The sequence below is a fragment of the Mauremys mutica genome, chromosome 16 (genome assembly GCF_020497125.1).
Source record: "Mauremys mutica isolate MM-2020 ecotype Southern chromosome 16, ASM2049712v1, whole genome shotgun sequence".
Taxonomy (NCBI): domain Eukaryota; kingdom Metazoa; phylum Chordata; order Testudines; family Geoemydidae; genus Mauremys; species Mauremys mutica.
The window spans coordinates 6,547,926-6,564,957 of record NC_059087.1 but is presented as its reverse complement, the minus strand read 5'-3'; the positions used below and the strand labels follow the sequence as shown (position 1 = coordinate 6,564,957).

The 17,032-nt window shown below is 38.3% G+C and overlaps 1 protein-coding gene across 1 annotated transcript in view; it reads left to right on the top strand.

The window, feature by feature from the left end:
* The window catches only part of KNTC1 (kinetochore associated 1), a 77,605-nt gene that overhangs the window by 35,002 nt on the left and 25,571 nt on the right, over positions 1-17,032 (top strand). Inside the window, exons 31-41 of the mRNA XM_044989795.1 lie at positions 2,101-2,220; positions 3,802-3,871; positions 3,947-4,014; positions 6,976-7,265; positions 8,663-8,835; positions 9,044-9,141; positions 10,214-10,358; positions 11,188-11,244; positions 13,156-13,319; positions 13,958-14,062; positions 16,654-16,782. Of these exons, the coding sequence (XP_044845730.1) occupies positions 2,101-2,220; positions 3,802-3,871; positions 3,947-4,014; positions 6,976-7,265; positions 8,663-8,835; positions 9,044-9,141; positions 10,214-10,358; positions 11,188-11,244; positions 13,156-13,319; positions 13,958-14,062; positions 16,654-16,782 (1,419 nt within the window). The remainder of the gene's footprint in view (positions 1-2,100; positions 2,221-3,801; positions 3,872-3,946; positions 4,015-6,975; positions 7,266-8,662; positions 8,836-9,043; positions 9,142-10,213; positions 10,359-11,187; positions 11,245-13,155; positions 13,320-13,957; positions 14,063-16,653; positions 16,783-17,032) is intronic.

Here is a 17,032-nt window from a genome sequence, read left to right as displayed (position 1 = left end):
TTTCGTAGTCATTTGATATCTATGTTAAAAAATACTTGGGGCCTATTTTTCAGAATTGGACAGTTACTGCAGTTTAACAAACATCTGTGTATGCAATTCGTGCAATCATACTACTAACACTGGTTGTAGCCAATATTATAGTATTGAAGATCAAGCCTATATATATCTATATCTTAGTCTGTCTATCTATCTATCTATCTATATGTACGTTAAATTTATCATGGCTTTCCATGAACTAATGCATAATCACTGAAAGCACGTGTACACTACTGAACCGACCATATTTTGATATAAAGTGAAAAACATGGTAAATCCTCCTTCATTCACTGCCAAAAAGAATGAAAATAGTGTATGCTAAAATAAAATATGCTAGAAATTTTCTAATAAGCTTTTCTGCAGTTGCTGTTGAGTGTGGTTGACTTTCTCCAAGCCAGCAAGAAAAGAGTCCATTTCTGGCTTGGCAGCATTGCCATATTTGACACAGGGTGTCAAAACATGTCAGTTTCCATGTTGTAAAGAGGGCCTAAGAGTTGGAGTATGTCACAAACCATTTTTTGTGGGAAGGGCTATTGAGCAACTCTTTACTGGCACAAACACCCACCTTCTGCATCCCTATGACTAGCAGGTGGTTTCCTCTTCTGCAGAGCTTTCTGACTGGACAATTTAGGTCACAGTTCACCAACGCACTTAAGCACATCCTTAAGTCCTACTGATGTTAGTGGGACTCGGGAATGTGCTGAACCTTCAGCATGCGTAAGCGGGGAATTAAATGATTTAGCACTGCCACATTATGAGAGGAGACTGTTTAGTCATTGAATTGCTGGTCACCTTTTATCTATGATTTAAGGCTAAGATTTTGTCATGGTTATCTTTAGTAAAAGTCACAGACTGGTCATGGGCAATAAACAAAAAATCATGGAAGCCATTACCTGTCTGTGACTTTTGCTGCTGCAAAAGTTTTTTTGCTGTTTCCTCCGCCACCGTAGTGACTGGGAGCTGTGAGGTTCCCCTTCTGCCTGCGGCAGCTGGAAGCTGCAGGATGAACATATTTCCCAAAGAGAAAACAGGACACCCCCAGCCACTTGCCGGAGGCAACCCCTCCCCCCTCGCACAAGGCTTTCACCCGTCACTGGAACCCTGAGGAGGGCCCCTTCAGGAGTCTGTCACCTATCACTGGAACCTTGCAGGGGGCTGCCTGTCACTGCTGTCACTAGAACCCTGCCAGTGCCCCGCTGACTGCCAGCCCAAGTCCCACAGCCCCTGGAGCTGTGAGGGAAGAATGTCAGGGAGGTCTCTCTGGATGTCATGGATTCCGTGACTTGGATCTGCTTCTCAAAGTTGGGCCGCCGCTTGTTCAGGGAAAGTCCCTGGCGGTCCGGGCCTGTTTGTTTGGTTTGGCCGATCGTGGCTCCCACTGGCCACGGTTCATTGTCCCAGGCCAACGGGGGCTGTGGGAAGGGCGGCCAGTACATCCCTCGGCCTGCGCCACTTCAGGATCTGGGTCTAGGATATTCCTCCCTGTAATGGACCTGCAGTGTGGTAGGCTCCTCTGACTGAGGAAAGGAACTAGACAGGCCCCCTCCAAAGTCCAATTTTTAGGGTGGGAAACTGTAAAGTCACTTTTTCAACAGTAACCAACTTCTGCTATTCCACTCTCTTACCAGCATGTGGTAATAAAAGTAGTCATGCTTGCATAGTCCTGCTTACAAATGCTATCAATCAATTGTTTTGCAAGAACTCGTAAAGGAAAAAAGCAATTTCTTTAACTATTGTAATTATCAACAAATAAACTTGTAGTTTAGCTGCCCTCAGCTCTCTGAATCAAAGGATCTACACATGCTAAAAACTATTTTGGGATATTAGAGAGTTTGTATGTTATGACAAACTGTGTGCTCTATAAAAGGGGAGAGTTAATAGACTCCCCAAGCTGTAAATTGAACTTAAAAAGTCTCATCTGGTGGGGCACCATTATAATGTCAGACAGTAAAGAGATGAGATAATGATAAGATAACTGACAAGAAAATTAAAGTTCTTTCAACAACAAATACTAACTCTTGTCAAACTATTTTTGACTTATGCCTTATAACTTTTTGTTTTCAGGGAGAGGAATCTCTAAACTTATTAAAATCTCTGCCCATTGCTGAAGCAGAGGAAGTTGCAGAGAGATTGTCCATATGGGCAAGATTGGTATTGCAGAAAGAAGCAGATAATTCTGAAGAGGTACTAACTAATTTCACTTCATAAAATACATGTACATTGAGCATTCTCAATGCTGCTTTCAACATGTGTAAAAAAAGGGGGTGATTGATGGAGAACTGGTAAAATCTAATGTACCTTTCAGAGGTATAAAGGCGCATATCTCTTGCTTTCTGTATCCATTCATCCATTTGTAAAAAAGCAAACCATGTAAGGTAAAACCACTGTGTCAGAAATGTTCCCTATATTTTTGAGGCACATTTTCATCTTGGTACAGAGACTTGCATATTTGACTCCCATGAGTATTAATTAAATTACAAATGTAAATCCTAATGCATTACAACTAATTTTACCCAGTTGTAAATTCAGGATTTAACAAACAAACAAATATAGCTCAAATAATTTTAAAATAATTTTTTGTCTAAGATCTAAAAAAAGTTTGTAAATGGTATAGCACTGACATGTGACAAAATTACATAAAGTTCTCCTTTGAGGAGAAACACCTTGTGGGTGCTCCACTTTAGGTATCTTGGCGCCCTGCACTTCTAGTCGGAGACTTGTGGTAGCAGCGCCCTGGTTGGCTGTGCATGCGCAGCAGCTGTCTCACACTGCTCTGAGTGGTTACTCTGCACGGGCAACCAACCGTCACCCAGTTCCTTCTCTACCGCCTTTGGTTTTGGTTGGAATGACAGCAGCACCCTTAACAGCTCTCATATTCCTCTAATTTCTTCCCCTTCCTTAGTTATTTCCCTCGTTATTGATTTCTTCTTTCACTTTTGTTCTGTTTACCATTTAAAAAAAAACAAAACAAAAAAATTTCCCCCTTTTTTTTCTCCCCACCTCAAGCGGGCAGTCGCCGAAGAGGCATTAGCCTGGCTCTCCAGGTTTCAAACGCTGTCTGACCTGCAGACTTTCAATACCAGTGGCAGACGGCCACACGCAGTGTGTCTGTTGCCTGGGAGAGACACGCATTTACCAAAAGTGTCCCCCCTGCAAGAAACTCACAGCGAGGACATGGAAGGCTAGGGACCTCTAACTAAAACTTTTAATCATGGAGAGATCCTTCTGACCTGCCTCCAACCCCAAGTCCAGAACACCTCCTTGCCAGTCCTTACCTGCAGCTGCCTCAGTTATGGGGTCCTCTTCAAAAACGGCTGCTAAGGACCCTGGTCCTAAAAAAGCCACAAAAAAAAGTGGTCTCATGCTTCACCACACCGTGATTCACCTCCTAAAAAGCGATGTCTGCCCGCAAAAACTGCCCCGGTACCGATGGCACCGAGAGCACTGGACCGCGAGCACCAAGGCCGTCCAGTACCAAGGCGTCCCAAGGATCAAAAGACCCAGTGCAGCCTAGCTCTCATAGGAGAAAAACTAAGCCTCATAGCTTGGCTCCGAGGGAACTGAACAAACCTCAGGCACAGAGCAGCGCTATGGCCCACACCCTAAATTCATACCCAAGGTCACCTCCCTCTTCCATCTCAGCGAACCCATTTACTTACCTGTATTCTTTCCCAAGCCGCACTTCGATAATCTGAGCTGTGTACCTAAGACTACCCACCAAAGGCCAAATAGTTAATATTTCATCACCCTTTTTTTTTTTTCCAGCGCAAAACGCAAATGTGTATAACAAAGACACTTGTGGAGGTTCTTAAATTCCTGCTTCGCATTCAGAAAGGTAAGTTGTAACTTATCCCTTTATGTATTGTCTCAGTAAGTAGCTCTGTAAGTAACTATTTTTCCTACTTTACAGAAAATCCTCTGAAGGAAGATGAATGTAAAGCAAACTTAAAAATGTTTGAAACACTTGCTAGCTTGCAGGTAAGTATTTTATAGTTACAAGAAATTAAAATAGGTTTGAAATTACCCTGAGTAATGTTATTAAATGATGCATTTTTAAAAATGAATCCTATTAAAATGTAATTTTAGCTACAATTTTACTACGTTCTGTGTGTGTAATAGTAGCTTACAAATAAATTTAAAAATGTTCAAATGGCTATGGATGGTGAAGATTGATCAACAGATTTTGTCATAGAAAACATTATTTCCATGCTAGTATTTTAGGGAATATAAAGCAGAGTGGATAAAAATATATATATATATATTTAAAAAAATGAATAAATTAACCCTGATTTTATTTACATTAAATATTTTTCTCTTTTTTTACTTTTAAACAGGTTTATTTTTAATTTGAAATTATGACAACTTATGTTAAGGCCTAAACTTTATATAATTTAAATAAATAAAACTAATATGCTGCATCAGTGAGCCCTTCTCAAATTTTTATCAGTTAAAGAGGTCTGCTCATTTAATTATATACAGAATAAGAGGGAAAATTTTATTAAATGTCACGTCATGTACTATATTCAGTATCTATATTTTCAGTCTTTCCAATGATGTTGGTATTTACATTTTTTCAAATGTGAGTACTTCGTTTCTGTTGTGCAGAAATGACTTTGCCTTAATTACTTTTTGTTGCAGTTTAGCTAGCAGGTGCAGAGAAAACGCTTTTAATTTAATTCCAATTTCCATCTAAATGCAGCTTGACCAAAGTTGTGTAATAAAAAATTAACATATAGTTAATAAGAAATGTGACTCTCATTTCTAATATAATAAAAAATGTAAAAATTAAGAATTTGAATAAATGTATGTTGAGCTTCATAACTGCTTAAATAAATATATATAGCTATGGTGTATCCTCCTGGTTAGCACAAAGCAAAGTGTGAAACTTAGTGTAAAAACTATATTTAGTTGCAAATTAATGAGAATGAACCTTTCTTTGGGAAAATAACTAAAAAGCACAAGAAAACAAAATTAAAATGGATTTAAATCAAGGCTTCCTGTTTGCTGATTTAAATCAGTCCATCCTGGTATAAAGTTCCCAGGCCATATGTTGGTGACTGAAAAAAATTCATACCACTTAATCTTGAGTTAGGGCATATCTACACGGTGCAGCAAGACGCATCCTAGGGGTGTGATTCTTACTAGACAGGAACTGTGGTCTAATGGACAGAGCACATTAATGGTACAATTTGAAATGGTCCTACATTAAAGAACATCAGGGAACTTTTACTGTGCACCAGCAGGGTCGCAGGGTCTACATGCACAACGCATTAATGTGCTTTAGAAATCACACTTCCATAATGCGCATTACCATGTTCCATAGACAAGCCCTTAGTGGTGTTGATGTTCACCGTTACTTTTGTGGCATGCTCCAAGCTAGTCACTGCCTTGTATATATATATATATATAAAATAGGTTTTATATATTTTTATGGATATAATAGGTTTATATTGAAGTAGTTTGGCTGTAACACAAGGGACCTACAGGCCATATCCTGTATGTTGAGCTAAGGCAAAGTTAGCATACATAGGTTTCGGACTAGGTAAATAGTAATAAGTTAAGCATAAGGTTCATATATGCAGTAATCTTTAACTATAATACATATGCAAGTTGGCATAGGGGGCTTTCCGAAGTTCATGTCCTCTGTAAATCGCAGCTACACCACAAGGTACACAAAACAGGTACATCACAAGGAAAGAACCAAAATAACCGGAAAAACAAAAATAACAAATGTAAAAATAATTCAATGTTATTAATATGTATGTATATGTTGTTAATATGTACAAACATACCTGCCTATAAAATAAGTGTACCCCAACATTTCGGTGGGTAAGAAAACCAAGTTTGGACATGGAAGAAGGGCTCAAGCACCCACACCCTATAAGAGGGGTGACACACAATGCCAAGGAGGCATCTAAGCGTCTAAGTTGCTGCTTCTAAGTTTTGTTTTTCGGAGCTTCAGAGCTGGTTTACTAAGTTTTCTAAGCGCCAAGCTTCTTTGTTCTTAGCTTATTAGTCTGTTAGTTTTAATTTTAAGTTTTAAGTCAGTTAAGTCAAATTCTAAGTTAGCTTCAATAGCTTTTGCTCTCTAGCTTCTTCTAAGCTCTGTATCTCCCACTCAAAAAATGAGAAACCTGAGGCAAGGCTGGTCCTTTGTCTCTTATCGCCAGGTCATCAAGAAAGGGTGTAAGTATATTAATCAAAAGCTTTATAGTATATCATATGTATTTTTAGAATAATAGTACTGCATTTATAACTCTAATTATTTTACTATTTAATTATAATTCCGTTTATCTCAATAAAAGTCTTTAAGAAATATTGGTCCCAGTGTGAGCGTCCTGTCATACCCCTGAGGGTCTTTTGCATACTCTATGTAGCCTGATTCTGGGACAAGAACTTTATTATCTTCTGATTAGATTAATTGGCGAGCCTATAACCCATACTGTCCAAATTAATATTATTAACCTCCTAAATCAGGCAACACTAGGAATATATTTAAACTGTCAAGAAACAGTATCATCTTGCCAGTTCTCACTTCACTGATCCAAAAATCTGATAATCTTGCCAAAAATCCTAATAATTCCACCAATTTCTCAGCAAAGATTTTCTAATAGTGCTGTAATGTTGCATATTACCAAGAATTGATTACCTTTTGCATAGTAGACTGCAGTATATTTGATCTATTAGGAAGTGTTACATAGTTAAAACACTGTTTGATGCAATATATTTTATTTTGTTTGGTTTTGTTTCATACTAATTAGCTATATTCTTTAATCTGGAGTGGGGTTTCTAGTGACCAGTCTGAACTAGTAAACTCAATTTTGTGATAACATTCATCTGTGAATGAGGGAATGAGTGTAAAACTTACTTTAGAAATTTGTCTTGTTTAAGTCACATGAATAAGAAGGTTCTGTTCTATTATTTGACTTTTTGTTGCAGGAGGATTTCGATATCTTTATTTCAGTCAAAGATTATGGGAATCCTTTGTTGATGTCTCAGCTCCTTGAAGAGCACATAAAAGCATATGAAAGTATCCAATCCATGGCAAAATCTAGAAAAGTGCAAACAACGAATTCCAAAGATGATAGTAGAACAAAGAACTGTTCCACTGAATCAAGACTCTACAGACTAGCTTTACTTCTGCAAATTACAGAGCAAGAGTTGGGGGCAAAGCTGGCACTGAGGTCATTAGATGCTGGAAAAATTGAAGAGGCACTAAAGATATGCAGGTAAAATTTCAGAAGAGTTTAGGACTGGTTAGCATTAAAGTAAGAAGTATGCAATAAACTATTTCTGGTACTCTGCAATAGCTGGTAGCTGTAATGCAAAGGAAAGATTGACTAGAAGGAAGAGGAGCCACACAGCAGATCCACTTAAGCAATATACTGTGTTGTGTAGAAGACTGCAAGAGTAGGTTCACCTTAGATTGTTTGGCGTCTCCCAGTGTGTTTTTTCCGTAACTTGGTTATTAATGCCATCCTGTTTACTAAGGCTAGGGCTACACTAAAAAGTTAAGCGAAGTAGTTAAGTTGACCTAACCCCCAGCATAGACAATGCTAGGTCAACAGAAGAATTCTTCCATCAACCTAGCTACCAGCTCTCGGGGAAGTGAATTAACTACAGCAACAGGAGAACTCCTTTCCTTGCTGTAGAGAGTATCAACACTGAAGCCCTACAGCAGCTCAGCTAGAGCACTGCAGCTGTGCCGCTGCAGCTTGGCTGGTGAAGATAGCCTAAGTAAAGGATCTCAGTAACACAGATGAGTAAGAGTGTGTATTTTAATTCTAGCAATTTAATACTGTTGTACTGGATGAAGAATCATTCAAGTAGACAGTATTAGCCAGCCACTATATATAGCTGAGCTTCTTGAGTCCCAGGAATACAGGTTTCTCGCAACTTACGCGCATTTAACATGCGCGATTTCAACTTTATGCGTATGGCCGGAGTGGGGGGGCGTGGCCTCAAGATTTAAAGGTCCTGGGGCACCAGCTGTGGCTGGGAGTCCCAGGGCTTTTAAATCACCCAGGGGCTGCCAGCTGCAGAGGTGGCTGGTAGCCCCTGTGGCGAACTAAAGGGTCCGAGGCTCCAGCCACCGTGGAGCTCCGGGCCCTTTAAATGCCCCCCCGGCCCGGCCACTGGAGCTGCGTGCAGGGTTTAAAGGGTTTGGGGATATAATTTCCACTATACGCGGTTTTTGCTTTACATGATAACCGCGGAACGGAACCCCCGCCTAAGATAAGACTTGCCTGTACATGAAAACCATCCAAACCCTAAGCTATCCTGCCTTCGGTAGCTGAAACTCTTTGATCAACATACCTGTTTAGTTAGGGCCCTCAGTTACTTTTCAGTTCACTTCCTGAAAGTGACACAAAATGGAGGTTAAACTAAAATAATTTATAACCAATAACTAATTTCACAACAGTCAGTAGTTATATACAAGGTAAGCACTAGTTGTCCTTTTTCTTGCATATCCGTTTATTCAGCTTTCAGGCCCAGCAGCATCACCTATTTGTGAGCTAATTTACTTAAATGTTGTTGGATTAATATTAATACCTCAAAAGAAAGACAAGTTATGATTTTTATCTTAAATAAAAATCTAACAAATTTCCCCTTTGTTTCATTAAAGAGATTTATATGAACATCACTGTAATGAACAAACAGGGAAGTTGCTATTTTTAGCTTGTCAAAAGCTTTGTCATATGTTGGGAGCTGATGTTCCAATGATCACACCTAAAGGACTGAACTTTCCAGCAGTGATACATGAGATGGCATGCCAAGCAGCTACAATATGCAGTCCAGGTAATCCAGTAGCATAGTTTCTTATTTCTGTTCATGTTGGAAAGTAGATTTTCAGACAAATCACTTTTCCATGATATATGAAAACAAAAAGTGAATTTCTATGCATGCATACCGCTGTAAAAATAGGTGACACCAAATGGTGGTTTTCTTTATAATAGAGAATATATGACTTACATAAAAGAATGACAATGACTTTAATTTCTCACAGATCTGTTATTAGATTCTCTGGAGCTATGTAAATACACATTGGCTGCTAAGGAAATTTACGGACAATGCCAAATAGAAAACTATGGATTTATAGCAAAGGTAACGTCCTCAAATTTGAAGCTTAATTTTTTCTTTTACAGTGCTTTATGAAATATTCAGTTTGTGCATCTTTGTCAACTTGCCGAGGAATACCTAATGATAGGTGCTAATTAGCTACTGGCATCCAGACCAAAATATTATCAACTCCTCTGCCTCATGTCTCCTATATCTCAGAACAAAAGCTATTGTATCTTATATTATGTATCTTGTGTTCCCAGAACATCTGTTTGTGTACCATTATTAATACTCTTAATGTAATGTCTATTAATTTCTGTTGCCAAGACAGCTTGAAATCGCAGAACAATGATTCTGAAAAAGCTTTTACAAAAAGTGGTGAGGTTGTACAATGATATCTATATGGGTGTGTGGGTGGTGGGTTTTTTGATAAATACATGTAGAATTTGGAGACACTCCCATCAGCTAACAACTTTAAGATACCATTCAAGAGTTTGACCTATCCCTTTGTTACTGTTTTTTGTTGTTTGTTGATCGCCAACAGCAGTTTGGGCTGCGAAAAATGTAAGGATCTTACAGTCTAACTAGCATAGACCAAACAGGTGGAACAAATAAAGACATTTACGGCCTGGTGCAAAACTCACTGAAGTCAATGGGAATCTTTCCACTGACTTTAATGAACTTTTGATTCGAATCCCAAATCAGGGGCTAGAGTCCAATCTTAAATGGGTAATTTTCAGTTCCATTTAGTTCTTGTGAAAACTGATATTAGCATTCCAGAGAACATCTGCATTTTCTAACAATATATAAATGAATACACTTTAATGCACTGTTTTTTTAAAAGCCAAATTAAAAAATATCTCCCTTTCAACATTAGTGGGCGTTATGCCCACATAAGAAGTAGGAAATGTCTCTTTCCCAGTGCCCAGCAAAAACAAATATCTTGAGGACACATTTTCGAACATGAGCATCTTTTTTTCCTGAATTTGGAAACCTGATCTGTAATGTCATGCAATTTATTAGTTTTACAATTATACATACTTTTTAGCTGATCCCTTTATGGAGCTTCACGAGCATTTTATTTCCTGTTTATATTTTTTGCAATGTGTTAATTTAGGCAGCATCTTTTGGAGCTGATAAGGATCCTTATGAAGAATGGACCTATGATGATGATTTCTTTAGTGAAGATGGGATAGTTCTTGATCCACAGATGGCGCTCCCCGTTGCATATGAAACTATTTCTTTCCTTGTGCCTATTGCTGGTAACCTTTTTTCCTTAATGTTATGAGTTAGTGTACAGTCTTTTTCCCATTTCATATTAAACTGTTTTTAGGTAGGAATACAAATAATTCAGTACACAATTTTTTTGAGACTGTTATCATTCCCCAATCTTCCCCCTCATAGTTTTTTGATAACTTCAGCAATTATGAATAGACATTTGCATTGTATTAGGTTTTGTCAAGAGACTTACATTTTCAGTTATGCATCAAACACTGAATATTCTAAAACTATTTATTTATTTCTTGTGTAGCATGGCAAATGTACACTTTTTCATTTTCTTAATATTTCATTGTATAAATACTTCATTGTATTCTAAATATTTCATTTTTTATCTATAAGCATTCTTGAAAAAGGTCAGATCTATGTATAAATGATATGCTAATTGACTAGTAAGCTAAAAATCAAACTTTCCGAGTATGAAGGAAATTGTGTTTGACTGTGGTGGTTTTTGTTTTTGTTTTTTCCCTCACATGGGAAAATGTATGAGATCTATAGTTCCATCCAGGCAAAGGAATTTACACACAGCTCCTGCAGGGTTAATAGAAACTGTTTATATTTCTTCAGGCAGAGATGAGAAAATGGTTCCCCTGTTATGAAGTAATATCCAGTTATACACAAGAAAATCATAGAAAAGATCCTAGCTCTCACAGTCAGAATGGGGCACTAATTTAATTATACCAGAACATAATTCTTTATCTAGCTTTATTTTTGCATTGGTTTCAAAGTATAATATTTTAACAGTAATTTCCAGTGTTTATAACTTTGCTAAGATCTTAGTGCACTGCTCACAAATATTTATCTTATTTGCAGATAACAAGATGTATCCTTTGGACTCTGTAAGCTTGGCAAACTGTCCATTTATTAAAGGTACTATGAAGACATATTAACAGCACAAGAGTAAAATACTCTAAAATGTTACTAAGTGTTTAATTTAATCCCACAAAAGCTAGAACATACCTATTTAATGCTAAATAATTGGTTAAGACTTCCCACTAATATGGAATTTTTATGCCCATACATCGCCACAACACTCTGTTATAAAGTACAGCTGAGGACCACTTAAAAACAGTGCACAACACAGCTTTTAATTTAGTTACCAGTACCGCCTACAGGGACTATATTGTACCTGTGCTCTAGAGATGGCCCTTTCTTTTGTTTTATTGCTGGGTGTTAGTTTTGACCTATAGAGCTCTGCATAGTAGACAATCCTCTGCATCTTGGAGAACCCATCACTTCATGTCTTATTCCAGCAGCTGATCAACTTGGGTGCTTGAGCTGTCTATCTTTAGATAGTTTTTATCTGGGGACAGGGTGTTCTTAGTGGAAGGTCCATTATTTATTATTATTATTATTATGCATTACAATAGTGCTTCAGGGCCTTGTTGCAGGCACTGTACAAACACACCTGTCTGCTCTGAAGAGTTTACATTCTAAATGGACAAGACAGGCAACAGGTGAGAGAGGTATAACATACAAGTAGAAGATGGGAAACTGCAGTACAGACAGCCTAAGCAACTTGTTTACCATGTAGGAAATTTGTAACAGAACTGTGAATTGAACCCAACCTATCCTGAGTTCCAATCCAGTACTTTAACCACAAGATGATCCTTCATCTCTCATTCTTGAATATGAATTGTACCCCTGCTTCCCTCAGTTATCTTATGGGGCACGTTACAAAGCTATACACTTCCCCAGGGATGGATTGAATGTGGATGAGCGGGTTGAAGATGGAAGGGTTTATTTGTATAGTTGAACCTCAGAGTTACGAACACCAGAGTTACCAACTGACCAGTCAGCCACACACCTCATTTGGAACCGGAAGTATACAATCAGGCAGCAGCAGAGGGACGCACACACATAAAAAAGCAAATAGTACTGTGTTAAATGTAAACTACTTTAAAAAAAAAAAAAAAGGAAAGCAGCATTTTTCTTCTGCATAATAAAGTTTCAAAGCTGTATTAATTCAATATTCAGTTGTAAACTTTCAAAAGAACAACTATATTTTTTTCAAAGTTAATAATATTTCAGAAGAACCTCCATTCCCGAGGTGTTTGTAACTCTGAGGCTCTACTGTATGTGTCTAGGACTTTTGGACAGGCCCATTTGTATATATCTAAAATGAATATAACTGTCCAAAAATGCACCTCACATACAGATGGAACAAGAAGATTGACATAATACAACTCTATGGTAACCTACACAAGTGTGTTCTTGAAACAGAAAAGCAATCGTCTAATACTATACTCAGGAGGCAACATGGTCCAGTGGATAGGGCACTTGATTGGGAGTCAAGAGACCTGTATCAGCCACTCACGTGCATGCCTTGGGCAGATAATTTTTACTTTTATGCCCCTGAGTTTCCTCATATGTAAAATGGAGAAAATGTTACTAACCTTCCTTTCTAAAGCACTTTGAGATACAGATGATCAGCTAATTAGTAGTAATAATACCCTGTAGGTCCTTTCATAGAGAAGAGAACTGCTCAGAAAAGACTGATTGTTTCTGCAAGAATCCACAGCTGACTAACAACATCTGATTGTTAAACTAAAGAGGATTTTTTTTATTAAGGCATTAACTTCTGAACATCAAGTTTGTAAAGGAGGTTAAAATTGACCTACCAATATCATCTGCACCATTATTCTTTTTTAACAAAGAATACCTTAATGTAGAGAGAGAAATCAGCTTTCATTGTAAATTTCAAGAACTTAATTAGACTTGGCATACAAGCTTCCTTAATATATAAGCTAATCATTTTCTTTCTGGTGAAACATTCCATAGGACAGAACCTCCTGTTGCCAGTCAAAACGCCCATCTGTGCACTGCTTCAGAACCTAATGGAAAGCAGTCAGTGTGAGTTAGCGTTGCGACTAATAGTCTGTCTGTTTGGATCCTGTCTTCAGCACTGTGTATCAAACAACATGGATATGTGCCTGGGTGAGAAGGTATGGAGAAAACCTATGCTGAATTTCACTGAGTAAATTTACCAAATATGGCTGAGGAATAGGTATTGTGATACACATCCTCTCGCTAGAAGTTCATCTCATCACCATCTGATGAGCTGTTTAGTTGCCTGTGTGAAACAAGCTGGTGGTCTTCCCCTTCTAGTGGACAATGGTTTCACATTGCAAAACCACGATCCTAACTGGGACTCTTGAGAGACTCTTTAGGGAGACCAGGGGTTGAATGGGTGTTGATAACAAACATACCCTGCCACTATCTTCCCTCTTCTGAGGTGGCTTCTCTTTTCCATCAGGGTTGAGAGATATTGTCATAGGATGGTGAGGGGAACATTGCAGGTTACACTATCCAAACTACATCCTTCTTCTGGATAAACAGAGGACTTCTGTGTCCGGTACTCTGTCTGTCTGAAATGTTTCTCAAGCATTTAATTCACTCTGAAAATATAACAATTTACTTGCAAGATGACAGGTTTCAGAGTGGAAGCCGTGCTAGTCGATGTCTCTTAAGTGACCAAAAAAAAGTAGTAATTTGTGTTTAAAAAAAAAAAAAAAAAAAGTGATTTTTTTTTTAACCCTTAACAGTTACTTTCCTGTTTGTTTGTTTGTTTTATTTTCAATAGTTACATGATGGCAAAATGCTAGCTGATGCCAAAAGCTTTCTTATTGCTATGAAACAAAAGTCCACTTCAGTGATTGTCACTGCTGTCCTGGCCTTATTACACAAGGTAAGCATACTGTAAGGTAAGCATACCGGGCAAACTGGTTGAAACTATAGTAAAGAACAAAATTGTTAGACATATAGATGAACATAATTTGTTGGGGAATAGTCAACATGGTTTTTGTAAAAGGGAAATCATGCTTCACCAATCTACTAGAATTCTTTGAGAGGGTCAACAAGCATGTGGACAAGGGGATCCAGTGGATATAGTGTACTTAAATTTTCAGAAAGCCTTTGACAGGGTCCCTCACCAAATGCTCTTAAGCAAAATATGCAGTCAAAGGATAAGAGGGAAGGGTCTCTTATGGATTGGTAACTGGTTAAAAGATAGAAAACAAAAAGAAGGAATAAATGGTCAGTTTTCAGACTGGAGAGAAGTAAATAGTGGTATCCCTCAAAGGTCTGTACTGGGCCCAGTCCTATTTAACATATTTGAAATAGGAAATGATACCTACTATCATTGGGTGGGGAGGGATAGCCTGCTAAACCCAGGGTTGTGAGTTCAATCCTTGAGGGGGCCACTTAGGGATCTGGGGCAAAATCAGTACTTGGTCCTGCTAGTGAAGGCAGGGGGCTGGACTCTATGACCTTTCGGGGTCCCTTCCAGTTCTATGAGATAGGTATATCTCCATATTAAATGATCTGGAAAAAGGGGTAAACAGTGAAGTGGCAAAATTTGCAGGTGATACAAAACTACTCAAGATAAGTCCCAGGCAGACTGCGAAAAGCTACAAAAGGATCTCTCAAAACTGGGTGATTGGGCAACAAAATGGCAGATGAAATTCAGTGTTGATAAATGCAAAGTAATGCACATTGGAAAACATAATCCCAACTTTACATATACAAAGATGGGGTCTAAATTAGCTGTTACCACTCAAAAATGAGATCTTAGAGTCATTGTGAATAGTTCTCTGAAAATATCCACTCAGTGTGCAGCAGCAGTCAAAAAAGCAAACAGAATGTTGGGAATCATTAAGAAAGGGATAGATGATAAGACAGAAAATATCATATTGCCTCTGTATAAATCCATGGTACACCCACATCTTGAATACTGCATGCAGATGTGATCGTCCCATCTCAAAAAAGATATACTGGACTTGGAAAAGGTTCAGAAAAGGGCAACAAAAATGATTAGGGGTATGGAACGGCTGCTGTATGAGGAGAGATTAATAAGACTGGGACTTTTCAGCTTGGAAAAGAGACGACTGGGGGGGATATGATAGATGTCTATAAAATCATGACTGGTGTGAAGAAAGTAAATAAGGAAGTGTTATTTACTCCTTCTCATAACACAAGAACTAGGAGCCACCAAATGAAATTAATAGGCAGCAGGTTTAAAACAAACAAAAGGAAGTATTTTTTCACACAACGTACAGGCAACATGTGGAACTCCTTGCCAGAGGATATTGTGAAGGCCAAGAATATAACAGGGTTCAAAAAATAACTAGATAAATTCATAGAGGATAGGTCCATCAATGGCTATTAGCCAGGATGGGCAGGAATGGTGTCTCTAGCCTCTCTTTGCCAGAAGCTGGGAACGGGTGACAGAGGATGGATCACTTGATTCCCTGTTCTGTTCATTCCCTCTGGGGCACCTGGCATTGGCCACTGTCGGAAGACAGGACACTGGGCTAGATGGACTTTTGTTCTGACCCAGTATGGCCGTTCTTATGTATACAGAAAGAACCATTGCATGGGGCCTTCCTGTCTCTGATTTGAGTTCTGAGAAACCCCCTCTAGCCCATTTTCATCACTCCATGTCCCTCTCTTCTGAAGAATACTAGAGGGCTCACTCCACAGCCTCATTATTGCATTCTCTTATTACTTCTCCATTCCCACATGTAGGCTGTACGGACCCCAACTGAGCATAGTATCAGCTTTAAATGATGAGGTTGGTCTTGTGGTTAAGGCACTTGACTGGGAATCAGGAGACCTGGAGACTTGGTTTCAGGTCCCAGTTCTGCCACAGGCATCTAATGTTACCTTGGGCAAGTCACTTAATATTTCCACCTCAGTTCCCCATCTGTAAACAGGGAGAACTAGTATTCCCATTCTTTGGCTGTCTTGTCTATTTAGATTGTAAGTGGGAGGCCTCCCTCTTACTCTGTGTATGTACAGTGATTAGTACAATGGGGTCTGATCTCATTTGGAGCCCTCAGGTGCTATTGAAATAAAAGAATAATGGCATGTATGATTTATATGCATTCTGTATCCCTATTTACTGTACTTTTCGTTTTAAGTGATCTTTTTCTCATTTCTAAAAACCGTCTTAAATTGAATCGAGGTTTTAAAAGGCTACCTGTGAATCCAGTAATGTACAGTTATACAACAGTGTCCAGATATACAAAAGTCTGTTGGTCCTTTAAGACTAGTAACCAGCATTTTATTAAATTTACTTCAGTAATAATCCTTTTGTGTTTTAGGAATAAACTTGGAAAGCACTATCTTCCCTTCTAAATTATAAAAATCTTATTTTCTAACTTAACTAAAAGGCCCAATAGGCCTTTGTATAACTGGACACTTGATATGTATAACAACTGGACATTTATTTAACTGGCAGTTTCTAAAGTATGCTTATTGTGGATTTAATGTCTATAGGTTTTCAGCTGTCGTCTGATAGATCATAACCTGGCATTGGGTTACTGCACAATTTTGCCCAAGGAAGATATGTTTGAAAAACTCTGGAATGTCATAAACAACACAAGGCAAAATTACAACAAAATTCTGGTAAGCCTGAAAAGGCAGTATACTTTAATAGTATGTATATGCCAAGATAAGTGCTCGGAGACGTTAACTACATAGTGTAGCAGTGCATTAGAGTTGCCCTCATTAAGGTTTGAAAGTGTTCTGGAGAAATTTGAACTGAACTTGCACCTGCAATAATTTAAAGGGAAAAAGTCTTTCAGGCAGTAATTTAAAGAATGGAATGGGCCTTGAGGTAAGGAAGAAGGGAAGGATTAAAAGATAACAAGGCAAT